General features: G+C 50.2%; 9 protein-coding genes across 9 annotated transcripts; 5 read left to right on the top strand and 4 right to left on the bottom strand.

Annotated features, from left to right (window-relative positions):
* Nucleotides 1-446: 446 nt before the first annotated feature.
* Nucleotides 447-1,002, top strand: BJY04DRAFT_220686 (uncharacterized protein; the record flags this gene model as incomplete). Its single annotated transcript, XM_073716931.1, has 3 exons — nucleotides 447-617; nucleotides 706-817; nucleotides 875-1,002. 3 exons carry the CDS (start codon nucleotides 447-449, stop codon nucleotides 1,000-1,002), a joined length of 411 nt encoding a protein of 136 aa, XP_073568666.1.
* Nucleotides 1,003-1,455: 453 nt separating this feature from the next.
* Nucleotides 1,456-2,966, bottom strand: BJY04DRAFT_229559 (glycoside hydrolase family 71 protein; the record flags this gene model as incomplete). Its single annotated transcript, XM_073719091.1, has 4 exons — nucleotides 1,456-1,958; nucleotides 2,023-2,154; nucleotides 2,226-2,760; nucleotides 2,826-2,966. The coding sequence occupies 4 exons, from the start codon at nucleotides 2,964-2,966 to the stop codon at nucleotides 1,456-1,458; spliced, it is 1,311 nt and encodes a 436-aa protein (XP_073568665.1).
* A 1,157-nt stretch (nucleotides 2,967-4,123) lies between these two features.
* Nucleotides 4,124-5,884, top strand: BJY04DRAFT_220684 (Zn(II)2Cys6 transcription factor; the record flags this gene model as incomplete). Its single annotated transcript, XM_073716930.1, has 2 exons — nucleotides 4,124-5,617; nucleotides 5,681-5,884. The coding sequence occupies 2 exons, from the start codon at nucleotides 4,124-4,126 to the stop codon at nucleotides 5,882-5,884; spliced, it is 1,698 nt and encodes a 565-aa protein (XP_073568664.1).
* A 431-nt stretch (nucleotides 5,885-6,315) lies between these two features.
* BJY04DRAFT_220683 (general substrate transporter) lies at nucleotides 6,316-7,917 on the top strand (the record flags this gene model as incomplete). Its single annotated transcript, XM_073716929.1, has 1 exon — nucleotides 6,316-7,917. The coding sequence occupies one exon, from the start codon at nucleotides 6,316-6,318 to the stop codon at nucleotides 7,915-7,917; it is 1,602 nt and encodes a 533-aa protein (XP_073568663.1).
* Nucleotides 7,918-7,954: 37 nt separating this feature from the next.
* On the bottom strand, nucleotides 7,955-10,854 carry agdC (putative alpha-glucosidase; the record flags this gene model as incomplete). The annotated part of the gene is made up of 6 exons (XM_073714068.1): nucleotides 7,955-8,849; nucleotides 8,901-9,009; nucleotides 9,066-9,554; nucleotides 9,601-9,916; nucleotides 9,966-10,582; nucleotides 10,638-10,854. The coding sequence occupies 6 exons, from the start codon at nucleotides 10,852-10,854 to the stop codon at nucleotides 7,955-7,957; spliced, it is 2,643 nt and encodes an 880-aa protein (XP_073568662.1).
* Nucleotides 10,855-11,349: 495 nt separating this feature from the next.
* On the bottom strand, nucleotides 11,350-13,281 carry BJY04DRAFT_220681 (uncharacterized protein; the record flags this gene model as incomplete). The annotated part of the gene is made up of 3 exons (XM_073716928.1): nucleotides 11,350-11,958; nucleotides 12,011-12,470; nucleotides 12,515-13,281. 3 exons carry the CDS (start codon nucleotides 13,279-13,281, stop codon nucleotides 11,350-11,352), a joined length of 1,836 nt encoding a protein of 611 aa, XP_073568661.1.
* A 1,378-nt stretch (nucleotides 13,282-14,659) lies between these two features.
* BJY04DRAFT_229550 (FMN-binding negative transcriptional regulator) lies at nucleotides 14,660-15,820 on the bottom strand (the record flags this gene model as incomplete). Its single annotated transcript, XM_073719090.1, has 1 exon — nucleotides 14,660-15,820. The coding sequence occupies exon 1, from the start codon at nucleotides 15,440-15,442 to the stop codon at nucleotides 14,660-14,662; it is 783 nt and encodes a 260-aa protein (XP_073568660.1). The 5' UTR covers nucleotides 15,443-15,820.
* A 64-nt stretch (nucleotides 15,821-15,884) lies between these two features.
* Nucleotides 15,885-17,386, top strand: BJY04DRAFT_194737 (uncharacterized protein). Its single transcript, XM_073712114.1, has 4 exons — nucleotides 15,885-15,987; nucleotides 16,102-16,215; nucleotides 16,288-16,404; nucleotides 16,457-17,386. Exons 1-4 carry the CDS (start codon nucleotides 15,915-15,917, stop codon nucleotides 16,765-16,767), a joined length of 615 nt encoding a protein of 204 aa, XP_073568659.1. The 5' UTR covers nucleotides 15,885-15,914; the 3' UTR covers nucleotides 16,768-17,386.
* A 24-nt stretch (nucleotides 17,387-17,410) lies between these two features.
* Nucleotides 17,411-27,055, top strand: BJY04DRAFT_194728 (FMP27 family protein). Its single transcript, XM_073712113.1, has one exon. It carries the CDS (start codon nucleotides 17,943-17,945, stop codon nucleotides 26,592-26,594), a length of 8,652 nt encoding a protein of 2,883 aa, XP_073568658.1. The 5' UTR covers nucleotides 17,411-17,942; the 3' UTR covers nucleotides 26,595-27,055.
* Nucleotides 27,056-27,057: the final 2 nt, after the last annotated feature.

Here is a 27,057-nt window from a genome sequence, read left to right as displayed (position 1 = left end):
CACCAGGATTGGACTCTAGTGGCATCCATAGCCTATTTGACCTGGCTGAACAAGAAGGGGGTCTTAGTTCTTGAGTACATTTCATTGCTTCCACTTGTCCTGCTACTGCGTTCGCTACGTACAATAAGGTCACGAATGTACACAGAGGCCTGCAGCTTACCAAAAGAAAATACATCATCGACCCGAGTCTGAGCCAAGGGAGCCAAACGGCCTACCTGGACAGCTTCTTTGTATATCCATGCATGTCCATCTGACCATTTACCAACCAACCTAGTATGATAATCAGAAGCACGACCATCTGATAGTAGCACAAGTTAATCTGCTCGATTGCCACTCTATATCTTCGTCCTTGTTCCAGGCAGTCATTATTCTGATATCTATCTTTTTCTCTCAAACACCCCCCTCCCTTTTCGTGTATATTAGGGGATCACCTCACATTAATTAACATGCGCGCCACCATTATTTTAGCTCTTCTTTCTATCCCCCATACTCTTGCCATACCTGGTATTAAGAGTCGCCAGTTTGGAACTGGAGCCACATCTACAACAGGCGCGCCGTCATCTTCATCGCCATCTCTATCACCATCTCCAGCATCAACATCATGTCCTCCTAATCAGGTACGCCAGACCACTCGCTGCACAAAGACGGTTTCCCTGGTTCAAGCTTATTTTAGAATGAATCAATCTAACCTTCTATTTCCTAAAGCCTTCCTGCTATCCCGGGTACGAACAGGAAGATGACGACGAGTACGAGAATGACGATGACGATGACAACGACGATGACAACAAAGACGAGCAAGAGATCCCTCTCGATGAAGGTATACTCATCTAAGATAACCACCCCAAAACTGCATGTACACTTATACCTACTCTAGACGAAGAATGCACCCCCGAAGACGAAACATGCTGTACGTTCGAGAGCATTGATTATGATTGCCGTGCCTGCTGCCGCGGAAGCTGTTACCCGGATCTCGGGGGGTGGGGGTACTGTGTTGGGTGGTAAGGTATACTGCTAGTATGCAAATGCTATGCAGTTGGCTGTTGGGCCCACTACCTAGTTTGAGTACTATGGCGGCCGCGGTGAATACTGTGCCGTGGGGGTATGTCTATAGTGGTAAGCTTACGAAGAAGGGGGTGAGATCGCCGAGTCGGATTGGATAGATTGCTCCATGGGATTTTGGTTTGAGTCACATTGTGTCCCATGTGCTTTTTACCCTTGAGATTGGACAAGGCTGCCTGCGTAATGGTGTTTATGTACTATCAATTCGAAGCCTTCATTGCTAGGACTTTTGATACAGCTGCTGTGCGGTAGGGACAGGGTTCCTACTATATGAGCTTATAGATACCCATAAACATCCACCAAATCATCCTCCTCGATTCCTGATTGTCCATTGCCCATTGTCCATTGCCCACAAGGCCTCCCTCCTAACACCCGCTCTCACCCCTTCTATTTCAATCACCTCTCAAAAGACCCGACATAGACATTGTAATTCCAATAATCACAATGATCCTGCACATCCAACCCACCATCCCCGCCCAAAATCTCCTCCCCATCCCTCTCAACCCTAAACCTCTGCGCCCCAACACCCATTGGGAACGTGCTCGTCACAATCCCCGCATCCACATCAACGCTCTCCTCTTTATCTCCGCTAGTCACGATCAAGGTCGCTGGCTCCGTCAACAGCGTCGTGACAAAGATACTATCAGAGAGCAGATTCACTCCGTTCGGTTTACCCAACGGGTCCTTCGTGCATTGTGTGTCCTTGGGCGTGGGGCGGTACCAGTAGACCAGCTGATCTGATTCGACGGTGGGTTGGGACTCGCCTGCTTTGTAGGCGGCGATGTATGGTTTTGCGATGAGACGCCAGGCGTCGTGGGGGAAGTCGCGGGACCATTGGGCGGAGCCGTCGTCGGAGTGCGCCTCGGTGTAGGGGCCAATGTAGTGGGACTCGCCATAGTCTGGGGGAGTTTGTCAGTTAGGGTTTCAGGTGCATGTTGGGGTTAGAGATCGGGGAGGACGGACCGTTCCAGGATACTATCTCAATCAACTCAGGCTGCATCTCAAGCATTTGCTGCCAGCGGAGATGGGGGAGGTCTTCACATATGAAGACCCAGTTTTTGGTGTTGAAGTGCGTTGAGAACCAAGGGGAGTAGGCTATTTCGTCAAATCAGCGTAGCCCTAGCCCCCAACTAGCAGCACTCAAAGGAAGAAGTGAGAAAACTTACGAGCCATATAAGCCTTCCCTACCTTCGCCAAATTCGATCTAAATCGATCATCCCAGATCGTCGTCATTGGACCTTGGATGATGCTATTCCCCCCATCCGTCGGCCACGCATACCAGGAGAACGCCCCATCGATGCCCGTATTCGCGCTCCCCGCCCAGTTAGGGTCCTGCAGATTCGGCACGGCAAAGATTGGATGATTCACAGCGTTCTTGACAGGAGTCCAGTTGAAACTGTCTCCCACAAAGGTACTGACGAGGGCGGCGCCGTTATACTGGAACTGGCCTGGGTGCGAGGCATAGGTTTGCATGATTGAGGTAATTCGCTGAGTATCGCCGTTGGACCAGTATACAAAGTCGAAGGAGATGAAGACCTTGAATGAGGTAATCTCGGCGGCTTCGTAGGCGAGGGCGAGTTGCGGGTCGGTGTACTTGTCGATGGAGGCGCAGTTGAGAGCAAAGGCGTCGATACCGATCTCCTGAGCCAGTTCCATGTCGTGAATCCAGTCGTCTAGGGTGTAATTTTCGACGATGCCGACCTAGACACCGTGGCATTAGCATGGTAACTGGTGATGTTGGAGGGATATGAGGGGAGGTCACGAACCATGAAATGGGCCGTGACATATTTGTTGCTGTCCTGGCGAGTGACAAGGTGGTCGACTGCTCCTGGTAGGGAGAGAGCTGGGAGGATGTCGGCCACAAGAGCTATTGCTGCGAGGCAGCGGTAAAAGATCTGCTTCATCATGTTTGCTCAAAGCTGTCAATTCTGATGCTTGGGTATGAGCCTTTCTCCCACCAGGCTTTCGAGAGTTATATAGCAGCTCATCATGCCTTGGAAGCAAAGATGGGGCGAGTTCTCTGCCTGTTTCGTTGAAATTGATCGCTCGGGGGAAGATCGCCTGACCTCAGGAGATCCTCGTGAGGTTGCATTGCAACAGGCACAAGCCATGTAAAGAGCAGAGCATTCTGCAAAAGAGATATGCGGCAATAGGCCGGCAAGTGTCGGTGAGGCAGCTGAAGAAGAACAAGACAGAGAGCCGCAGCTGTACCCCGCAAGTTAAAGCGAGGTGATATCAAGAGAGGAGCGAGATGTTTCGTCAGTGTCCGTTGGCCCCTGGCATCTTCTATGCACCCCGGATCTCCGCATTTCCTCTTCATTCTAGAAGAATTCCAATGACTGATATGATATCACGGTTTCTATACAACGAGCTCCAAACCTTTTGGGCTGCGGATACCATCTATGCTCAATAGACCATTTAAAGTGGAAACCTGGATAAGACGGGACAACGATTTCAGCAGCAGAAAAAGTATTCTAAAGCGCTGTGAATTTGCTTATTTCTGTATATACTCTAAGATATCAAGTCTCCGATCATGGGATATATACTCCATTGAGGCGTGGATTGAGGTAGTTCTCTTACTCAATTAAGGATTGACAAGAGACAGTGACCTCATAGATCAGCAGGGAGAGGGCAGAAAGAGGCATATGTAAAGGCATTTGATTCGGTATCCTGAAGCCTCTGTGGCACGTTTTGCATCTCAGAGAACCGCACGCCTGGAGTATACTTGCGAGTTCTATTTCTATCTCTTGCTGCCCAATGAACGAGTAATTCAAGCGAGAGTCGCATGCCTACCTACTTACTATGATCTCATCATCTCATCCGTGACCCCGATGGCAGATCGATAAGATTCAAGTCTCATCGACTCGTTGATTGATATACACTAGAGTTGATCATGGGACTCCTATACAGTTTGTCTATGATACTCATTTTCTACATGATCTGGACAAGCTCAAGACGTTATATCCAACCGATTCCTCCTTAAGCATACCACATATTACACTCCTCCTCCGCAAACCCTTTACCATACATATACTCCAGCCTTTCCAAAAGGGAAACCAGAAAAATGCAAGCCTGCGACATCTGCCGCAAGCGCAAAGTGAAATGCGACCGACGCACCCCCTGCGCGCGCTGTCGCCGCCTCCGTCAGCCATGCACATACACCGATATCCTGCGAAAGAAGGGGCCGAAATTTGTGCATAGCTATCCGAGCATCTATACTCATGCACATGCGAGCGTGCACTCGAGCACGAGTGTTCCCACTTCGGGGAGTGCGTCGGGGTCAGGGGTTAGTCTGGGGGCTTATGATGGTCTGAATGACGTTGGGGTTGGTGATGAATATAGAGGTGATGGTGCGAGTGGGAGTAGGACGGGCACTGGGACGGGGTCAGAGGGTGGTGATGAGTTGGATATGGATATGGAGGTGGAGGTGGAGATGGATCTTGGGATGGATTTTGGAGAGGAGGTTTCTTCTCAGCAGCAGCTCACTCGAGCGCAGGAATTGAGCGACGAAGGTAGAAGAGATGGTTTTCATATCTTTGATGGGCATATGCTCTCCGTTTACGAAGAAACATTATACCCACTCTACCCAGTCGTCGACCTTCGCGAGCTCCAACTCGGGCTGCAGTTCGGATACAGCTACAGCTCGACACGGTATGCCATGCTTTGCTCATTGTCGGCTGCTGTGCATGCACATCTGGCTTCTTCTTCCCAGGAAGATGAGAGTGAGCATAACGTGCTGTGTGACAAATTTCTTCGTGATGCGATTCGGGCTCGAGCGCAGTTCGACCTCTCCGCGCTTCATCACCGAAAAGATCAAGGCATGGATGATATGAGCTGTGATAGAGAGAAGATACTAAGCTCATTCTTCCTCTTTATGGCATACTGGAACCTCAGCCGAGAAAGGCACGCATGGTGGTATCTTCGGGAATGCATCGCTCTACTCCTATCTTGTTGCTTGCATCGTGAGGACGAGTATAGAAGACTCGAGCCGCAGGAAGCCGAAAACAGAAGGATGATTTTCTGGGGCGTATTCGTTGCTGAGCGGTATTTTTCCTCCATCCCTATTCTGATCCGACACAAGCTGACAGCCAGCCCTAGAACATTCTGTCTCCTCCACGATAAGCCGATCACGCTTCGTTTGTGGATAGGCTTACCGAGTTTACCGGGTGCTTTTGATAATAGCGGTGTAGTTTCTGGCTTCATGCGTCTGGTGACCCTCTTTCAAGGCTTGGATATCGATCTATCAGGGTGTTGGACAGCAGCTGGGTTTGTGACACCCGTGACGGTCAATCTCAACATAACATTCCAAGCTGAACATGACGACATCGAAGCAGGTAGCCCAATGCAGAGACTGAGTTTTGTCGTCACGAGAGAATGGCTACGGGCAAGGACCTGGAAACTAGGAGTCCCCCAAGGCCGGTCCTCATCGGAATTCGTGGCGTCCAAAGAGAATGCTCACTGGCGGCTAGACGAGCCGTTATTCATCGGGAAGGCTATTCTCGGGATATTGCAAAGCTTCTCATCGGATCTCTTGCGCGAGAGTTGGAGTGGGATCCTGGTATGTGATGTGGCTTGAACTCTGGTCAGGAGGTGAAGGCATGAGGCTGACTGACTGGTGTAGGACCAGAAGTTGTGCGACATCTGCGAGTGTCTGTACGACATCCAACCGGTCATGCAGACACGAAGACGAGCCGGAGAATTGAACCTCGATCAGATTCTGCGGGGTCTTCTTGAGATTCTGTCAAGGTTTCGGGGGCGTAGTGCTTACCTATTGAGTCACGCTTGCGCGGGCATCTCACAGCAGAGATTAGAATCTGCAATGTAACTCAATTGTGACAGGTAAACCTAATATCAGATTAGCAATCAATCAGAGGATGGGACTGGTAGCCCTAACTTGGCTACCCCGCATTGTTCAGGGTTGCAGGGCACTTCGTCATCTTGTATAGTCGAATGATAGGCTGTACTTATTATTTGTTTGAGCGAAAGTTCCAGCGAAGCCAGGGAATGAGAAAGGCTAATACTCAGCCGTACAACAAACCTCCTTCTCGCCTCTTGGCCAGTAGAGACCATTCCAGACCCGGGTTTTCGACTCTCCTTATCTAGGCCTGCTCTCCGACTGCCGACATTAACTATAGAGACACAGCAGACGGTCTAGATTGCAAATGCAACCGTGTCGGATCCACCCGTCAACCCGTCTACTATAGTAACAAACCAGTCAGTACCTGCGCAAGAAAGAACAACAATATGGGACTCACTATGGATATGGATCGGGAGCCCGAAATCGACATCGAGCAAGCCCGCCGTGGAACCGAGCAAGAGCACAGCCTAAGCTTCACGCAGGGGCTAAAGACGTACCGGAGAGCCGTCCTCTGGTCGATGCTCTTCTCCCTGGCAATAATCATGGAAGGGTACGACACCACCCTCCTGCAATCGTTCTTCGCTTTCCCCGAGTTTGTCCAGAAGTATGGTTCCCCTATCTACTATACCGAGGATGGCCGAGAGACGGAGATAGAACGGTACGAGCTCTCCGCGGCGTGGCAGTCGGGTCTCAGTAACGGGGCGTATGTCGGCGAAATTTTCGGCTTGTTCCTGACAGGCCTCCTTTCAGAGCGAGTCGGCTATAGACGGATCATGGGCGGTGCAACACTCTCCCTGGCGGCATTTATCTTCATTCTGTTCTTTGCTCCGAATTTGCCCACGTTGCTTGTTGGGGAGATCTTGTGTGGTATTCCATGGGGAGTGTTTCAAACAGTGACGACAGCGTATGCAGCGGAAGTTTGCCCCGTTGCGTTGAGAGGCTACCTGACAACGTATGTGAATCTGTGTTGGGTCATCGGGCAGCTTATTGCGACCGGGGTGTTGCGGGGGTTTTTATATCAGGAGGACGAGTGGAGCTATCGGATTCCGTTCGCCCTGCAATGGGTTTGGCTGCCGTTTATCCTTGTCTCCGTGTGCGTTGGACCTGAGTCGCCGTGGTGGTTGGTGAGGAGGGGGAGGAACGACCAGGCGAGGGAGGTGTTGCAACGTCTGCACAAGTCAAAGTCTGCCGATGAGAAGAAAACGGAAGCTGAGCTCGACAACACCCTCGCTCTTATGCTGTATACCGCCGAGATGGAGAAACAGCTCGCTGCCAAGCAAGAGACTCTGGGTTTTGCAGATTGTTTCCGATCGACGGACCTCCGGCGAACGGAGATCACCTGTATCACTTGGGCTATCCAGGCTCTCTGCGGCTCGTCGTTTATGGGTTACTCTACATACTTCTATCAGCAAGCCGGGTTAGACGTCTCACAGTCTTTCAACATGTCGCTTGGCCAGTATGGACTTGGGATAGTAGGGACAGTGCTCTCCTGGGTGCTAATGTCTCGATTCGGGCGTCGCTCACTATACGTCTCTGGACTATTCGCACTGACACTGATTCTCTTCTCCGTCGGGCTTGCCTCGCTATCAAATACAACTGCTACTGGATGGGCTATTGGAAGCCTTCTGCTTGTCTTTACATTCACCTACGACTGCACCATTGGACCGGTCTGCTACTCGATCGTGACAGAGATTCCATCGACGCAGATGCGTGCAAAGACAATTGTACTCGCAAGGAATGTATATAATCTCTTCATGATAGTTAACGGGGTGATTGTTCCACGGATGTTGAACCCGACAGCATGGGATTGGAAAGGAAAAACGGGTTTCTTCTGGGCTGGGATCACAGTCTTTCTGTTTATTTGGGCGTACTTCCGGTTGCCAGAGACAAAAGGGAGAACTTTTGCCGAGATGGACATTTTGTTCGAGAAGAGTGTCAGTGCACGGCGTTTCAAGGACGTGGACGTTAGTCTCGAAGATAGCCAAGTTAGGGCTGACTAGGCACATATCTCCAATACGAGCACAAGTCTCCGCTATGCTAGCTTAGATCAACACTTCCAGGTCCTGTAAGGGGTAGCTCAACAGCGACTGGCTGTGCATTCTGCTCCCCTAGAACCGTAATCGCCTCAATTATTAGGTCCGTCGACAGCTCAAAAACTCCGTCAACGCTCAGGCGACCACCTTCGTACGTGAAGACAACATCCAGGGTTGCCGGTTGATTTAACGATTCGCCATCATCCAGGTACAGCTCTCCTTCAGCACGGCCGTCCAGCCCTGGTGCAACGATCAATCGGAAATGCTGGGCTCTCAGTTCAGTTGTTGTATTGGTGCTCGTCGCCCGCACGGGGATGATACTTCCACCCCTGACATGTAGCGGAATATCCGTGTATGAAATATTATTCAGAGTAACAACCTCCCCAGTGCCACGTAGTGGCGCTCCGGTATACCAATCGTAGAACTGGTCATCCGGGAAATAGGCCTCCACAGATGTGCTACCCTCCTCTGTGACTGGACTAACCAACAGCGAGTTGCCGTAGAAAAACTGCAAGTCGACTGCAAAGGTGTTCGGATCGTTTGGATAGACAAAAAACAATGGCAGTAGCCATGGCTCTCCGGTTTGTGTTTGCCGATAGAACGAAGTATATAAATAGTCGAGCAGCTGGTATCGGATTTTGATTGCCTTCCGGGCTGCTTCCGCAACAGATTCCCACTGGTAGAACTCCTGGCTGATCATCCCGTACTCATTGTGGTTGCGGTAAAATGGGTTAAATGCGCCGAGCATTGCCCAGCGGGAACATAGCTGCTCTGTGGTGTTTCCTGTAAAGCCACAGACATCGCTGCCTACCATGGGGACTTGGAAGATTGAAGCGAAGGTTAGCATTTGAGTGATGCTGATGCGGTATTTCTCCCAGGTGCTGGCATTGTCTCCGAGCCTAGTATTGGGTTAGTAATTACTCTTGGTCCGAAAAAAATGAGAGAAGTACCAGTGAGCAACGTGAGCACCTGCTCCTGCAAATGTACTACGTGTGATAACCAGTGGCCGCTTTTCTGGCCGCCTGTGTATCATTGCTTCTCGAGAGAGGGAGCTCATCACTACATATGATCAGTATATCATAGCTTTTAGAAACAGAAGGCTATCTAAGACGTACTAGTACCGTATAAATTGTGAGTATCATACTCAGTGAGCCCATTTGCGTGAACAAGATCCGTGTTCATAGTCTTGTTGCTGAGTGACCCAGCGGCGTTGCTAATTTTATAGAGCGGATCGATCAAGTCACGGTTTGGGAGACCTAGGCTTATGCCATTGTCATATACTTGCTCGGTCCGGCGGCCAAAGTTTGTAGTCCGCTTTGTATTGTTGTTCTGCGCCTGGAAAACCGCTGGTAGCCCAGGAAGGCTACTAGGGTTTGGTCTGACCGGGGGCGGATTAGGAGGTAGGTTATTGGCTATCGAGTAGGCAACTGGGTCAGAGCAGGGCCAATCGCAGAAGTTGGCGGCCTCATTCATATCGATCCATAAAGCATCAATATCAACGCCTTGTTCTGGGTCAAAGAATAAAGCAAACTCGTTGATCCAGTAATCAGGCGCGTCAGGGTGAAACCAGTCGGGAAATACAGTCGGGCCAGGCCAGACCGCACCTGTCACGTTAGGAGAGATTTAGAAATATCTTCATCAGGTACATACCTTGGTATAATGTGCCGTCTTGATTTCGCATAAAAATATCCTTTTCTAGTCCACGATTAAACGCGCCATTATCAGAGTGTGCTACCGCAGGATCAACCATGACAATATAATGCTGTTCCCGTTGGTGCAGGTAATTCACCAGCGCGCGTACTTTGTCCAGAGGATACCTCTCCTGGTCGAGTGTGAATACCTTGCGCTGATCCATATAGTCGATATCGGTCCACATCGTCTCAAGAGGGATGTTTGCTTTGTCGTAGTTGTAAACGACCGAAGCAACTTCGAAAACGTCTCGGTAGCCGTAGCGACATTGATGAAACTGGCTATATTAGCATCTTGGAATCACCATATAGCAGAACGGAGCATACTCCAAAGCCCCAGTACGGCACCATGGCTGGTAGTCCAGCAACCTCCGCATACTGCATGCTCACATCCTTCGGACTAGGTCCGGCAAAGAAATATAGGTCCAAAACACCCCCCAGAAGATTATACTCCAAAGTTTGTGTGCCACCGGAATCTCGGTCAATCTTGACGTCCATTCCATTTGAGTTCAGAAGAAAGACCCCGTGGGTGCCTGATTCGCGGTGGTCTATATAAAGTGGATGCGCCCCGTAAAGGTTCGTACCCGCAGGGATTTTGTAAGCATCACGGTTCCAGATAGTGCGGGTGTAGTTTGTCGTGCTTAGCCGAAGAGGGTCACTATGTTCGCCGAGCCCGTAAAGGTTTGGGTCCCGCGGAAGAGATGTCCGAAGGTTCACATATTGAGACTCGAACACGAGATTGCTGCCAGAAGAGTTGAATAAAGTCTGTCCATTGCTGATTCGAGTAACCGCAAACGAGAAAGGGAATTGAGTATAGGAAAATTGTAACTCAGGTGTATCCTCGTTTCTGCGAGCCTTGTTGCTGGTAGGTCTAGGGAAGACCGACTCGGGAACTTGGTATACGTTTTCGTCCGCGTCGTAGATTATAACGTGGAGCCTTGTATCTGCAAGACACCTATGTCAGAGAATGTCCTTACGCGACTTCTGGAAAGACCTCACCCGTCTCATACTCGACCTCAAGCTTCAGGCTTTCGATGTCACTGCCGTAAGCGTTGCAAGGGGTACCAGCAAGAGTCAAATCCGCAGTCAACCCATCAGAACGTTCCTCAATATTGGTCGCTCTATACCCAGGACAGACATCCAAAGGCAATTGAGACGAACTACCGTTCGCCAATGCCAAAATGGATAATGGAAGAAGAGTCGTAGAGACAAGCATCCTCGCAATATGTACCTACTCTGTAACTTCAAGTTCAATGTGCGCGCAAGCCATCCTTTATAGCTCTCTTGGCTGAGAAGAAGACATCTCGCCCAATTTCCCGGTATAATGTTGCTCAAAGCATTGATGGAGATGAAATGATTCGGACCACGCATTTGGGCGAGGGAACTCAAGCGCGGTTCAAGCATTCCCCTTGCGTTAAGCCCGGTCATGAGCTAAATCGGTCCATCAACGGGGATGTATTTCCGGTCGTCCGGAGCGAACAACTAATTATGCGAGAGTTGGGCGAGCCTTCCATTGGACGTGGAACTTTGCAGACGAGAGAGACGGGTTTGAGCGAGAATTCCGGCGAGGATGAACCGGACCCTGCTTACACTCTCTACAGATGCCAAGAAACGGTGATATGCGCAAATCCATGATACAGATTGGAAGAAATGGTACAGTTGAAGAAGCTGAGCGATACACAATAAGTTCAACAAGCAAATGAAATCCCTCTCAAAGATACTCCACTTGTCCGTTGTCGACGAGTGTTGTCACTTGGTTGTGTTTTGAATGCACCGGACGGATCCCCACTGAGCGATATAAATGAGATCCCGCTGCAAAAATATCGGAAGAAAATATAAATGGGTCTTCTCCGTGTCCTATATCGGCCCCGTTCCATGGTAAGAAAGACACAATGTTATAGCTAAGTTCAGGCAGTAGACTGGCAAAGTCTACTTTTGGCTCGGCTTGCGCAAGGCTGTCTTTTGCACCTTCCTTGCACCACATGTCTTCACTTTGAAAGACGGTGAGAGCGCCGTCTGTCTCGAGAGCTGGGGAAATTTCATCGGCAACAGACAAGCCTTCAGATTCTTGCGGACTTCCCTCACTCTCGTCAGCTAACAAAGCTTCCCTCGGGGATGGCGTAAAGTCCATCTGCGCCATACGAGCATGAAGCTTGTCTAGTCGTTCAGACTTTCCTCCAGATACCAAGTCAAGTAGGTGCTCTAGTTCTACCACTGCATGCCTTGGTCCCCAGTCAAAGTTATCGTATCTTTTGAACTGAGATGGGACGTATATGAGCACATCCGCTAACGAATTTGCAAGTTGGAATAGCTTGATCTCCTATACCACCACGTCTCAGCAGACTTCATGACTGGAACTTGGGAGAACCTACCATTCCATAGCCATGAGGGCGAATCGAGTCAAGCGATGCACCACAAATCAAGGAAAGAAAGTTCCTAGCGATGACGAACGGATAGCTCGGGGCAAAGAACTTGTTTGATGACTCTGGAGCCAGCAGGAAGTGTGATGCCGAGTACTGCCAGAGTAGCGAACTCAACCAAGCCAATGTGATCCAAATGTCCACCCGCTGGACTTCATCGATGATTGGATCTTTCGTGGCCCCCATTTGCAATGCTTCTTGAATATCGGTGATCTTTGCTCTGGAGTAGATCGGATGCGGCGATGGCAAGTGCGGTGCTTGAAGGAGAGGCCCGTCTATCCTAGTGAACAACCGAACCAGATTGCAAAACCCGGTTAGCAGCGCTGGATCAGAGTCGCCGTCGTCAACTGGAACAGGTAGATCGACAATAGTCTGGAGAGTGATAGGGAGATCATGTTGCATACAGAAGGTACTGCAGGATTAGCCTAGCACGCGCCGAAGGACAGTGCGACTTACCGTTCCGTGACGAGAAGTATCCAATAGACACGCAGCCTGAGCTGGCGCTCTTCAGGCTGTAGTGTTTTGAGTAGATAACCACTTCCAAGGTTCAAGAGATGGGCGTGAGTGATGGCGTCTCGTAGAGCGAACGTTGCAAGGGGGATCTGGTCAACGTTCGCGTGGTACATGTGTAAAAACAACGATGTCAGAAGAGACTCCAGGCTTGCTGCGTTTGGATGATAGGCAGAACGCATTCGGAGGCATTCTCGCACAAAATCGGTCGAAGTGACGAATGGCTCCTGAGTTTGAGTATGGCCCGGGAGACGCAGCTGGGCCAAAGTGGCCGCACATAGCGCCGCTGCTAATGCGTAGGACTCTATATTCTCAGCATCATTCAACCGGGCTTTGAGAAGGTTTGTGGACACTATTGGCCACACAGTGTAAAGTTGACTGCGGAAGATATCAATGTAGGTGTAGTAAGTCGACAGCGGAATTCGCCTGTGGGACAGCTGAGGGGTCTCGCCCGCCTCGGGAGATGTTGCAATTTCGTCGGACGCCGGCAGGGAGCACTCTCGCATTGAGCAGCTTTTCTCAATACCGAGATTCTTTTGCATCGCCTGGACCCTTGCGTTTGTTGATCTCCGAGGGCCTTTTGGTCCTCGTCGCTTTCGGACCTTTAGATAGGTGCACGACTGCTCCCGCCGCAGGCAGGTGCTACACGGATTCTTTCCATCGCATTTAACGCGCCTAAAGGAGCACGCATCACAAGGAAGAGTGAGGGGCATGTTGACTGGTGGTTAAAGGAAGCTTTCATGAAGCAGTGGAATGTGTATGTCGAGCAAGCTGAGGGAAAGCTGAAGAAGAGAATCTCGCCCACAATCTCAGCAACGTTGACCCTCCTAATGAGGGACCCCGGTGCACTAATACTGACAGCATCCCAGACCGACATTACCAGGGTAATCTAGCCTCTCGCTCGTATCTTCCCCGCCACAAGCACACGGGTGGTAAAGGTGGTATATCCCGCACTGGGGATCATCCGGGGCTCGGCCTCAATATCCATCGGGACTGTCAAACTTGCTAACTGCCAAGAAAGCGGGGCCTGGGTCAGAACGAATGGATGGTAATAATTCTCCGGTCATTCGCGCCCTGGAAACGTTGTCTAAACTTCCTCATCGCGCGTGTGTGTAACCGCACTCCGGCTGATGATCCTTAAAAGTGCATCACCCCCGAGATTCACACGGGCATTCTGAGAAATGCTGCAAGTTGATCACCCGGCTAAGACCTGGCCAATGACCAGGAAGAAAATCTCAGGGTTATGCTTGTTTTTTGCTGCGGGGATCTTGAATCCGGGGGTTACTGATAGGCACTCACATGAGCATGCTTCTAAAAAGGCTGGATATTTACGGAACCAGGTGGCAGGTATGCAGCTAGAAGGCCTCTAGAAAGATATGGAAACGGTTTACCGTCACTACCCAGGGGTTGTATTAGGTGAGTGTAACTGAGGTCAGCAAACGACTGGAGGAATAATATCCCATGTCTGGGGTAAGCATTCGTCAATCCTAAAAGGAATCAAATCCTCTTTACCTTGGCATGCAAGACGTCAATCATAATAAAACATGATAGCCAACGGCCGACCTGAAGAGGCTTACTGCATATAAGGCAGGCCAGTACTTGGTCCTTCAGTGCTTGGCCGGGCGTCCATTCTCTCCTTCTATCTCCTCCAAGATTCATGACGCTGGCAATGCTTGATCGATGTAGGGCTTGGTGCATTGGAAGAAAGAATGCTCTTCTTGATCAGGCTGAATAATATAATCTGTAACTAGATAATAATTCATTTCTACTAGTAGCAGTGGATGTGGAAGTAGGATATCGGCATTTTTGCCTCATTTCTCCTAACTACCTGACTCAAAGCCCATAATGCATTCGGTCCCTCCGCCACCATTGCTTCGCTTATGCATGCCATCTATGTTCATAGAGGGTAGTAGCGATCCCTCCAGCTATCCTTGTGGAGAATCAAAACCGACGCAGCCTGTCCCCCGGGGCCCATACCTACCTGCCTCGATCTACCCAGTGCTCAGACAATAAACCTGCTTCCCATATATCCCAATCGGATTACTTCAGTTAGACTTTCGAATCGAAACTTATCGTGCATGAGATGATGAATCACTTCATCTTCGCCGCCTGTTTCCTTTCCCCAAATTCCCTCACCGACCTCGCAATATGCTTCGCGGCATCACTTCCCACCCCCTCGAGCCCCCTCGCGACACCCTCTCGATCCCCCTTTGACTTCTCCTGACTCATCTTAAACTTTCCCTCAATCCGGTCAACCGTAATCTCAATTCCGACAATAGCCTTCTTCAGAATATTCAAATATCCCCGCGGCACATCATCAATGTTCCAAGGCTCATCCCTGCCATTCTCCCCCGTGAACCCCATGATCTTCCTCTCAGAGTTATCCGAGAGCGCATACAACTGCTTCATGAGGAACTCATCCGTCTCCTCCCGCTTCACATCATGATAAATCTTTGCTTTCCCGTAAACCTGCACAGCAGCGTAATTCCACGTCCCGGCGACTTTCGATGACGCGGATACACTCTCCGTGTAAAACTTTGGTGGGACATAATGGTGGTATGGGCCGTTGAAGATAATCATTACCTCTGATTCGAGCTCTGATCCAGAAAGAAGGTTTGAGGATGTAAGCGAGTCGACCATGCTCTTGGCTTGGGGGTTTGCTCTGGCGAGGTGGCCTCTCAGAACTGCTGGGTGGGGAGGGCCATTAGGGGAAGACGCCGAGGGTCTATCAAGGACCCAGGGTATGTGGCTTGATTGGAGGTGGGCGTGCGCGTCTGAGGGGATGCCGGTTGTAAAGATTCCGAGCGGATTCTGGTCGATGAAGTCGAGGAGAGCCTCGGGAGAGGATTCGTTGTAGATAGGCTGGATGAACATTTTGAAGTATATACAGATTTTATTGCTTGTCTTTTCACTGAGCGATGTTGGAGTAGTATGCAATATATAGTTGATACATTGCTGCACATGCTAGAGAGCTTGTGATAGGCGCAGGATAGCCTGTAGGCTATTCAGGGCTCGGTCGTCGGCAGATTCTCCATATATCATTGGCCGGTTAGCCAGTCCTTCCAGTTTAGACGTCATCAGCGTGGACCTTGATTTGAAATCCATCATGTTGTTCTTCGAAGGGCGTATCACCCTTGGGAGACATCCAAAACGACTTCTGACATTGAGGGTGTTGTTGTGAACTTGTGATGCATAAGAGGCGGACTTGCTTATCTTATCCATCCAAGTGGAAGTGCCGTGGGCATATTCTAAGTCACGTGCTAGCCACCCAGCCAGCAGAATGAATGCAGCCTTACCACTATTTCGACTCATGGCCCATGGGTAACGGCGAGGATAATTTCGCAAGATGAGTGGCAGCTCACAATCCCATGGTGAACACGATGCATTGGTGGCCTCTTTAAAAGTGGGTGCCCTGAGTGGTGCGTCAATCTCCCCCTGTCGAAGTTTTACCCTCGAAAGCGATCCGCTCAATAGCGTTTGATCGCATTCGCGCCCGTACCCTTTCGGAGCTCAATCTTTGACCACCCAAACAGGCGCCAGTGGTCTCGTTTACGGTGGAATTTCTGGTGTTATTCGATCGCCACACCCCGTCGTACATTCCATCTCCTGTGGTATCCACTGGTTTGCGTGTGGAACCTCCTTTTGGTGTCAGTCTTCGCTTGGGATGCCCCTGAGCCCTGAATTTTTCATTGATTGATTGATTGACACGTCTGTTCTAGGGCTGCGGAGTAATATCCTCAAACACTACTACGAAGATAAGGCGACGTTGAAGGAACGCTCCTATGCTAGCACTGTTTCTGGTGGTGTTGCTGGAGGCGCTGTCACCAGGCTGATGGGTGATTATCTCTCCTTAACATCCGGAGGTGAGCTTCAACTGACCTGTCCTAGGCGGCCGACTCATCCCGGGTTTGATCATATTTTCTCTACTGGGTTATGTGGGACAGGCTTCATATAACTCGATTGACAGATGGCAGCTTGAAAATGCGAATAAGCCCTCCAAGCCGTTTCTTGAGCGCATGGCACAGTCGAAGTGGATTCCGCTCAAATCTCTGACGGACGATGAGTATAAAGAAATCCTGCGCGAGAAGCTGCTGAGCATCGAAGTGGACATTGCTCTGCTCGATGATAAGATTGATGCGCTTGAAAAAGCAAAGCTCGATGCGCCCGTTGAAGCACCTTCTTCCCAAGAGACGCGATAATCGTCCGGTATACGGAACTTTTAGAGCGTGGAAACTTCAAGGTGGTCGGAGATTATGCCACGCGTCTCGTGGATACTAGCCGACAGTTACAGGTGCAACTTTCCAACATACTTAGAGCGAATGGTGCACTATGGGTCGTTTCAAGAGGAGTTCGTGGCACATCACCTTAACGGCTTGAAGCCCTGAATCATTTACCAACTGTCATAGCGAGGCACGCTATAGTCTTGACTGTCAAGTGTATCTAGATGAATCTGCATTTGTGGAAACACGCACATTAGTTATTCTTCGTACTCGTACTCAGCACCTGTTGTTGGGATGGCTCACGCGGTAGATCGGCATCAGGCGCCGTGGACAATAGGAGGTCGATCCGACCCGAGATCAGCTATTTATTTGGGTCGCATAACAGTAGTATCCGTGTACGTGCCATGAGGGTTTGCTGACACAAGAGATAATCAGAGATGAGAAATCCGATCATATCCAGACTCCAGGGTCAAGTGCAGAATTACCAAGTTGGTAAAATGATGCGCTTGCATGCGATGCAGCCCTCCGCCTGCCGAGCCACCCGATCGTTCCCCTGCTCTCCATAGACTTTTTCCGCATCCAGTTAACTCGGGCCCATGCAAAGAAGACTGGACGAACTATCGATTGTCTGACAGGCTGGGTGCATGATTACGGAACATTCTTCTGGGATAAACCTGATTTGTCCATCCGCGTCATAGCAATTAATGGTTCGAGCTGCGTGGCGGCTCTAAACTCTCGTCGACTTTCTATCTCCGCTGCTCCCTTTCGGACTCTCGGGGCCTCGTCCTTTTCCCTTCTCCCACTCAACCCACCCGTTCACCAGTCTTCCTCTTCGCTTCGTCTTCTTTCTTTCTTTTCATCCTCTAGACTTCTTTATCTAATGGGTTCAATTTCCCTTCAAAGCATGAATGACTTACGGCCACTCCGTTTCTCTCGCCGCTCCTCTCCCGCATGTGCCAAGTTCTCCTCCTAATTGAGACTTGTCCTCCGCCAACCTTCGTGCCGGGATGTTCTCGAGGTGACGTCGGGTTGCATACAAACGATAATTACCTTCTTGTATAGGGTCTTTTTTTCTCGCGGTCGTCGCTCTCGATGGTTTCCCCCTCGAAGCCTGTCTATTGCCTACAGCGGATCAGTTCAGCTGATCGCGAGCCATGACGCTATTCAACCCCACGACCGTCCTCGTCGGCTTCCTCCTCCTCTACCTGTCGTCCTTCCTTATCTTCGCTATTGTTCGTATCGCAACCGGAATTTCTATTCAGCGAATCGGATACTTCTCTCTACGTCGCATTGCATACACACCACGGGATGGGGTACAGATCGAACTCCGCGGGCTCGGGTTATCCTTGCACCCCCCTTCCTTCGCCCAACCGACATGGCTCAGTGTGCGACTTACGGAATTGAAGGTGACGCTGGATCCGTCTGCTTCAGGAAAAAGGAATACTTCCGGGAGCAAGTCCGATATACATGAGCGGGACCAGCATGAGAAGGAAAAGGGTCGAAAAGAAGACGGAGGAAACGGTTCATCATCAACTCGCAAAAACAAAACATGGATTGCACTCAATCGCGTCAAGGAACAGGTAAAGCGCCTACATCGCGCGGTTCATTGGCTGAGGCTGGTGGACATTGTCGCTGTTAACACTACCGTCAACTTTCTCGAAGCCGGGCAGATTCAGGTGGGAACGCTATCGCTAGCTGTGGACACAAGACGTAAGATGGTGGATCGGGGGAAGGTGTTTCGCCGGAAGAAAGATGGATCTAGTGAACAGCGCCCTGCGGAATGGATTATGAATGTGCACAATGTCCTGCTGGCTGTCGACGGAAATGAGTCAATCGAACTTCTCGACCATGTTACGGTGAACATACACGGAATGCTTCAAAAGGGCCTTGACGGCTTGAGGGATGCATCGGTTGCTCTCAAGATTGGGAGGATGCACGTGCCTTATGACGATTTGACCCTGTTGATGCGCCGGATCCACCAGTCCCGAAAACCTCCCGTTGAGGTCGAGATCACTGAACCCGATGAGGAAGTATCGTTTGCCGACTATGTAGAGGAGCTTGAGAAGCCCGGCAGCACGGATGAGACAATCGTTGAGACTGTAACTGCCTCCAAGGAGTTCGCAGGTTCACTTCTGCGTGGGATACAAGAGATTCAGGTAGCTCTCAGCTTCTTTCGAGCATCTCGCGCGGTCCAATCGCCGTCACCTGGACAGAGCTCTGTTTATCTGAATGTCGTCTCGCACGAGATTGCTGTTGACGTCCACCGGATGGACCAGACGAGCCCGGCGCATCGGATGTACTTCCAGCGTAACGACGTTGCTCATCAGGCACTACTCGCAGCCATCTCCCTTTCTGTCAGCCTGGATGATAGCTCCGGGGAGACAGACAACATTTTGTACATTCCAATGGCCACCACGACGATAAAGACCACACTGCCGTCCAAGACGCTCAGTTTTCATGATGATTTCAATGCGGAGGAGCGAAATACCAACATCTTATTCGCTAACCTCGTGGTCACTTCTCCCGCCCTCGACTTAGAGCCTCGACACGTATCGCGACTTTTGGGCCTTGCTCAAACCAAGGCATCATCATCTCGAGGAAAGAAGAGGGCAAGGGGTCAGCTAATATCTCGCTTACTTCCAAAAGCGAACATTAAACTCTCGGTCCATGAGCCCGTGGTTCGATTCGTTCTTCCCATCCCTGATTCTCGCACCAACACCGAAGATGACTACAACCTTCTCATTTCATCCATTTCCTCAATAACTCTCGACGTCGAGTCGTCCCACTCATCAGAGGGCGGTGCTCACTATTCCCTATCCTCCACCTATCGGGTTGCATCTCACAAATTTTATTACCAGACGCCATCTGGGATCAAACATAACTTGCTTACGACCGAAAACATGGAGCTCAAGTTCCTTCTCAGCGCATCCCCGGAGGTATGCGTTATGGCATCTGGTACTCTAAACACTTTCTCAGCGCACATGGTCAATAGCGAGGTAAATCGCGGGATACAGCAAGTCGTGGAGCAATTCCGCGCACAGATACGGCCCAAGAAGAGATACCCCATGTCGGGCGAAGAGCGGAAACCTAGCATACTGAGGCGGCTTCCTCCTTGGTTGCTCCGCTTTCAGTTCGAAGCCACCGGATTCAGCTTAGAAATTGCCGGTGTTGATGAGTCTGTATCAAAAGTGACGCGGGGCGTCTCGTTACAACTCCAATCCTGGACAGCCGATTACAGAGCTCAGAAAACTGAGCCGAGCGTTGTGAGCGTTGCCCGCCGACGAACCCCAAGTCACTCCACTATTGGCGACGAGTCGCCGTTCAGGTTCACGCCGACATCGCCACCGAAACAAAACCGAGCGGGTGCTGCGGATGGGAGGAGGCTTGCTTTCCATGCGCGTGGTTTTGAAGGTTTCGTTATCGAGTCCGAAGACTACCTAGAGTCCGAGCCGTTCTTCTCACTTCCAAGATTCGAGGTAGCACTTAGTACCTCGAGTGATCGCCTTGGACCTTTGTTTAACATGAGTTCTATCATCAAGGGCATATACCTTAGATATTCGCTGTACCGGTATTATTGCCTCAGCGTTGCGTTAATCGTACTCCAGGAGGCCTTTTTACAGCCCTCCCGTCGACAATCAGATTTGCAGAAGAACACGAACGAATCCGCATTTCCCTCGTCCCCTCGCTCCCCCTTGCAGAGAGGAGAGCTCGTCACGGTGGATGTGAAAGCTACTGTCCTTCAGCTGAAAACATTTATGCCTGCAGACCCACCCATGCTTCTCCAAGTATACGGTCTTTCTGCTGGTTACCACCGGCACTCGCCTCCCTTCCTTCGAGCGCATCTGGTCAGATTGCATGCTGAAGCACCCAAGCTCAAAGGTGTTTGGGCACGTATAGTCAGCATGAATAATTTCCGACTTGACCTACGCAAGATGAAATTGAAACAAGGCAAGAGCCTAGTGGAAGACAACTCTATTGACATCTGGACGGATTTTATAAGAATTGGTGTACCTCACCACATGATTATGCATCGCATCTTCGATAATGCAATCAACACATCTAAAGCCCTCAAGCAGCTGCACCACCGTCTGAAAACACACTCTTCCGAGTTCGTCTCAGCTAGGGGCCCTGAAGAACCAAAGAAAGTTCCTAAGATCTCTTTCCGAAGCAAAGCTTTACTGTTCGAATTGGAAGATGACGCTTTCGAGTGGAAACTTGGTTGCATATACCGGACTGGTCTGCTCGAACAGCGCCAACGCCGAGCCAGAGAGGATGCTTTCCAGCTTAAACTCCAGAAGCTCAAGGAGTCAGATCAACGGCGAGCATCCTCCAGACTGCGCACAAGATCAAGCCACCGAACACTCCGCAGTGAACGTGTGAGTCAGGAAACTCGTAGGAGCAAGAGCGCGGAGCCAAAACCACGCATTGACGTGCGTGATGAGAAGCGTGGGCGCGGAAAGAAATTCCGCTACGATACTGAAGGGGTGACCTCATTCTCAAGCGAGTCCAAGGTTTCAGTAGAGACCGCTTGGTACAATCTCCAGCAACACAACGCGCGGAGCTGGAAAACGAAGATTGATGCTGCTTTGCAATTCCAAGGTTCTTCTATCAAAGCGGTCCGAAATCTCTTCTCTGGTGCCGATGAGCCTCCTGAGGATGTGCAAGAAACCGAGACCGTCCTCTCCATACCGAACCGACCAGCTTTAATGGCGGCCTTAATCAGCGATGTCAACCTGACCATTGACAAGCCGACGTTTCCCTTGGAGAGCTATCCTAGCTTTCTCCACAATATCGGCAAAGGCATACCCATGTCTACGAAGTATGCGCTACTCATCCCAATGAGCATTCAGTTAGACATGGGCGAGGCTCGTGTTAACCTGAGGGACTATCCTCTGGACCTCCTGCACATTCCAGCGCTACGACCTGGACAGTCACCCAGACTGCCGAGCTGGTCGCTTCGTACAAACTTTGTTGTCGCAGAGGAGTACCGCGATTACAAGTCATCAAGACAGGTCAAGTTGGAGCTGGTTCCTTCATCTGAACTTTCTGACGGGACAACAAGTCCTCCGTTCTCGCTTGACGTTTGGCGTTCTGTTAGCCCAGTCAAGACTTACTCTGATCCGGTCATCGAGATCCATACGATCCTACCAACTAGCATATCTTGGGGCATGTCGTATCAACCTGTCATTCAAGACATGATGAAGATTATCGAAGGGTTTACTAAGGTCGAGATTGATCCCTCAGAAAGGGTTGGATTCTGGGATAAGATCAGACTAAGCTTCCACTCTCGAATCCGAGTCAAATGGAAAGGAGATGGCGATGTCCATCTTCGCTTGAAAGGTTCTCGTGATCCTTACGTGGTGACCGGCTTTGGTTGCGGCTTCGTTATGTGCTTCCGCAAGGACGTCCAATGGAACATCCACACAAGTGACGATCCCATGGAGTTCATGAGCGTGACGAGTGGGGAGTACGTCTTAGCGATACCTGATTACAGCCACGAGGCGAGATACCTGGCTGAGGCTACAGCTGAAGACCTTGAGACTGGTTCAACGTCAAGTGAAATAAAAAATGCAGCTCACTTCAAGAAGGTCATCATGAAGCTGTCCGGTGATGTGAAATGGGGCGCAGGCTTGGTTTTCGAACGCAACGTTAGCGACAGCGAACGCTCGACGGAATTCAGACCTCATTACGATGTGGTTTTGAAAAACCCCGCCTATATTGATCAGGCGGAGCGCAAGGTATTTTATTTGAGCCTATTCTTTACGAGTGCTAACATATCTCAGAATTATGATGCGTATCAAGGATTTCGCAGTAATCATATCCACCTCTCTGTCGCGATTATTGCCCCGAACAGCAAGAATTGGACTGTCGACTCCGATCAACCTACTGCCAGCTACAACACCGTTCATCTTACTCCGCGCTTTTTCACTCACTTCTTCAGCTGGTGGTCACTTTTCTCAGGAGTCATGTCTCTTCCCGTCCGTCAAGGACGGTTGTGGCCTGGAATCACGAAGACAAATAAGAAGTTCAACCGCCATCTTGCCACTATCAAGTATAAGCTCCTCCTGGCTCCCCTCTTTGTCGCCCATATCTACAAACACAAGGATCCTGAAGATTATGCCGAGGATATCGTCACCGCCACGGGAATAAAGGTCCGACTCGACAGCTTGAAACTGGATGTCCACCAAAGACGCGAACAGATTAAGACCCCGTCTAAAGGACGACTTCGGCAACCCCAGGCAAGTGCGATTCGTATCTATAAAGCGGAAATAGATTTACAGGCGGCAGACTTCAGAGCTGTTTCTGCAAGCATTGAGGGCACCACACTAGATGATGTTGAAAAGAAGAGGGATGACATACTGTCATCTTTCCAGCAACCGGTGGCACCGGTGGATTTATCACGGTTTACCATTCCTGACCATAATCTTGATTGGATTGATATGGATGACTTCGTTGAACTTGACTGGATACTCCCGCAGGAATCGAACCCTAAGACGAAGATCCTGCCTCTTGCCTTCACCCCCCGATTTACGTACTTCAGACAGACAGACCATGGACAATTATCTCCAGATCAACCGGGCTATAGCAGTTTTGGGAACGAAGTTACTCATGACTGTGTCATGTCTGAGAGAAACGAACCCCGCCGCGTACAGATGGAACTCATCAGAGACCGCCTTGCCACTGTTGACTCCAAACTCCATGATTGTACTCGAGCAATCGGTGAACAAGAGCTACAGATGGCGAAGAGCATCGACTCAGATGAGTCGCTCAAAGTTCAGCACAGCGAATACCTTAGACAAGCGGCATCTCTAGCCCGGAGGCGTGCCTTCTTGATAACAGGTCTCCAGCGGCTCGAGAGACAACTCCAACGGACCAAGAGTAACGATGCCTACCACAGTGACGCTTCTCGGCCGGACCCCGACTCAGATTCCGCGAGCGACGGCAAGGAGAATGACTTTGGCTTCGATTCATCCCCCTCTGATGACTTGACCAGCGACTTCAATAACCGATTCATGATCCACAGCATTCAGCTGAAATGGAACAACTCGCTAAGGAACATCATCTTGCGTTATATCCACCAAGTCAGTCAACGGCGAGGATTTGTGTACTACATGTCGCGAAGGGCCGTCAAGTTTATTTTGGACATCGTTGAAGAGCAGAGCAAGAACCAAGGTGCTTACTCGAAAATGTTCAAGAGCGCCTCGAGACGGCCTTCCGAGGCCACTGAAGATGCCGATGATGACAGCGTGGAAGACCGTATTGAGCAGCTTCTTCATGATGCCAAGCGCTTCGTCAATGTCGAGGAACAAGATCCGCCTGCGCAAAAGGAACCGCCAACCGTCAGGTCCGATTCCAGTGACAACATATCGCCTGAGTTCACGGCCCAAAACAGCTATCATTTGCGACTTATCGCGCCTCAGATCCAGCTTCAAAGCGAGAAGAACCATAAATCCGTCATCCTTGTGGCGGCAAAAGGCATGCAGCTCAAAGTTGTGTCTATTATGGACAAGGAACGTGTCTACGACGACATCAGCGGCCTTGTTCAACGCCGATTTACCCTCAACATGGACGGTGCCCAGTTCTTCGTTGCGACGCAGAAGAATCTTATGACGCACCTACAATTTTACGCTGGAAACAAATACGGCAATTCTCCAGGATCTGCATGGCCTCCATGGCTCACACTCGAGGCTATGTTTGATTTTGAGCTGAATCCATTCGGCTTTTCGAGGATCATTCAGAAAACGTCTGCTAGCCTGCGATATGACAAGTATAACAACCTCCGCCTGAAGTATAATGACGAGGTAGCGAAGGGTCAATCCGGTCAACAGCGCCATCCAGACGGCCAGGAAACTAGAATGGACAGTATCAGTGTGGACTTTCCTCAGTTTCGCGCGATTTGCGACTCTGCCGAGTATTATACGCTGTATATCATTGTACTTGATCTACTCCTCTACAGTGAACCTCTAGAGAAGGTTCGAAATGAGCGTCTCGAAAGGATCATGCTTACCTCCGACTTCAGTGATCTCAGGGGCACTCCTGAAATGGTGTACAAGCTGCAATCACGTATTCGACAACTCGAAGAAATCAAAGAGCATTTCCAAGTCCACGCCAAGTACCTTGACAGGCAAGGATGGGAGGATCGCTTGATTTTGGAGAAAGATATTGCTCGGTGCGAGGATGAGCTATTCTTTTTGATGAAAGCTATCACCACTTCTCAGAGGAAGGTCGAGCCAACTATGACTGGGGCTACTGGCATTCTGCGCTGGAACATTTCTGCGACTGAGATTGTCTGGCACTTGATGAAGGACGAGTCAGAGCCTTTGGTCGAGTTCCAGTTAAGAAATGCCGAATATGACCGCACTGACAATAGTGACGGCTCTAATCATAACCTGGTTTCTGTGGAGCGGCTGTACGGCCTTAATCTTCTGCCGGATGCCGTCTACCCTCAGATTATCGTGCCTTACCTGGACCAAAGTCGACCAATGGATGGTCCGGATGACTGCATGATCAAAGTCAAGTGGCACATGCTGGAAGCCGTCGCCGGTATCCCGGTTGTGGATGATTTTGAGGTGTCGTTGTTCCCGCTGAAGATTCAACTAGAACACGAGCTCGGGCAGAGGGTCTTCGAATACATGTTCCCGAATGTCGGTTCCAATGCCTTTGAGAACGGCGGGTTCTCGCCCTTCGTGATTAAGAACGTCAAGCCCTTGGATGGTTCCGATTCGGAAGACGAATCTCCTGCCGTCTCCGCCTCTAGCCTGCAAAATCACAGCGATGCATCCACAGATGATTCATCAAAGCGCCCTAGTGCGCTGGAGCTGAGGTTACAACCTACACTCTCGTTATCCGAAAGCCCACAGGCTGAACGCCGCCCCGCGCGCCTCAAGGGTCTCGCGATGACCCCGATACACCATGATAAGGGACAACAGGCTCGGCCATCGAATGCAATCATCAAGAAGAAGTCGGCTGACAGTCTTCGAGTCTTATCGCGACAGGCCACTTCCATGTCGAATACCAGCATAAATGAAGATAAGGGCAAGAAGTTTGGTCTGGGAATCATGAGCAAAGCCGGTAAAGCCAAAAAGGGCGTTGACGACTTTGCACAAATGATGGCCCGCGCTTCGAATTACATGACCATCGCCCACGTCAGGGTTCAGGACGTAGTACTTTGCGTCAGTTACAAGGGCAGAGCGGAGCACAACATAGAAGACCTTCATGACTTCGTCTTCCGACTACCTATCCTGGAGTACCGAAACAAAACCTGGTCAAACCTCGACCTCGCATTGCGGTTAAAAAAAGATGTCATCAAAGCCCTTATCTCCCACGCACCCGCCATTCTCGGGAACAAGTTCTCTCACCACCGACCCTCAAAACAGCAGCTGAAGCGTTACCGCGAGCTTGCGAGCTCTACTCAGCTTCTCAACCACCAAGAAGGGTCGGGTGCTCAATCTATTGAGAACGGTCAAAGCCCCAGCTTGGTCAGCGCTGACTCAAGCAGTGGGTATATCTCAGAATCGCAGTCGCATCGGTCGTCTCCGCTCGCGCGGTCGAATTCATTGGGGTCTAGCATGTACAGCGGTCAAGACCAAAGTGGTCTGCTCCTTGATTCACGGTCTGCAAGTGAAGTCGACGTGGACGCTCGTTGGGAGCAGTCGCGTCGTATCGTCAACCCCCCTTCACGACCGATGACGTCTGGCACGCATATCACACGATCTGAGACGGCGAGAAAGATCGACGGATCTGAGGATAGTTCGAAGTCGACGATTCGCAATCTAGGTCGCAAGCTACTTCCCGGTCGAAAATAGGTCCATCGCTCCTATATTCATCACAACACATACCATCCTCCTCTCCATCCCCGCCACATTCTCACCGCTTCTCTTCTCACTTGCCATCCACTCATGATCCCGTAGGCGTCTGGCTTTCTATTGTATTTTCGGATTACGATCCGATTCTTTTACCTTTCTACACTGCTTTTAATTAGCGCCTGTCTAATTGTTATTGGTCTTCTTTCGGTACTTCTTTTATACCGCCTTTGATGAATCTATAATCTTTTTTGCTCATTTCCATTCGGTTGCCTCTTCTGACTACCTTGGTGTTTGTGTTCGGGCTGGTGGTCTGGACGGACTTCGTTTTTGGCGTGTGGTTTTCAAAACATTGGGTTGTTGGGTGACGTATATAGATTCTGATTTTATCCTACTTGGTCCTGTCTTTCACTGGTTTGGTGATCATAGATGTGTATACTGTATACTACACCATGCATTGAGACAT

This window comes from Aspergillus karnatakaensis (genome assembly GCF_047715665.1).
Source record: "Aspergillus karnatakaensis strain CBS 102800 unplaced genomic scaffold BJY04scaffold_42, whole genome shotgun sequence".
Lineage (NCBI taxonomy): Eukaryota > Fungi > Ascomycota > Eurotiomycetes > Eurotiales > Aspergillaceae > Aspergillus > Aspergillus karnatakaensis.
The sequence above is the reverse complement of the archived record's forward strand: the minus strand, read 5'-3'. Positions and strand labels throughout refer to the sequence as shown.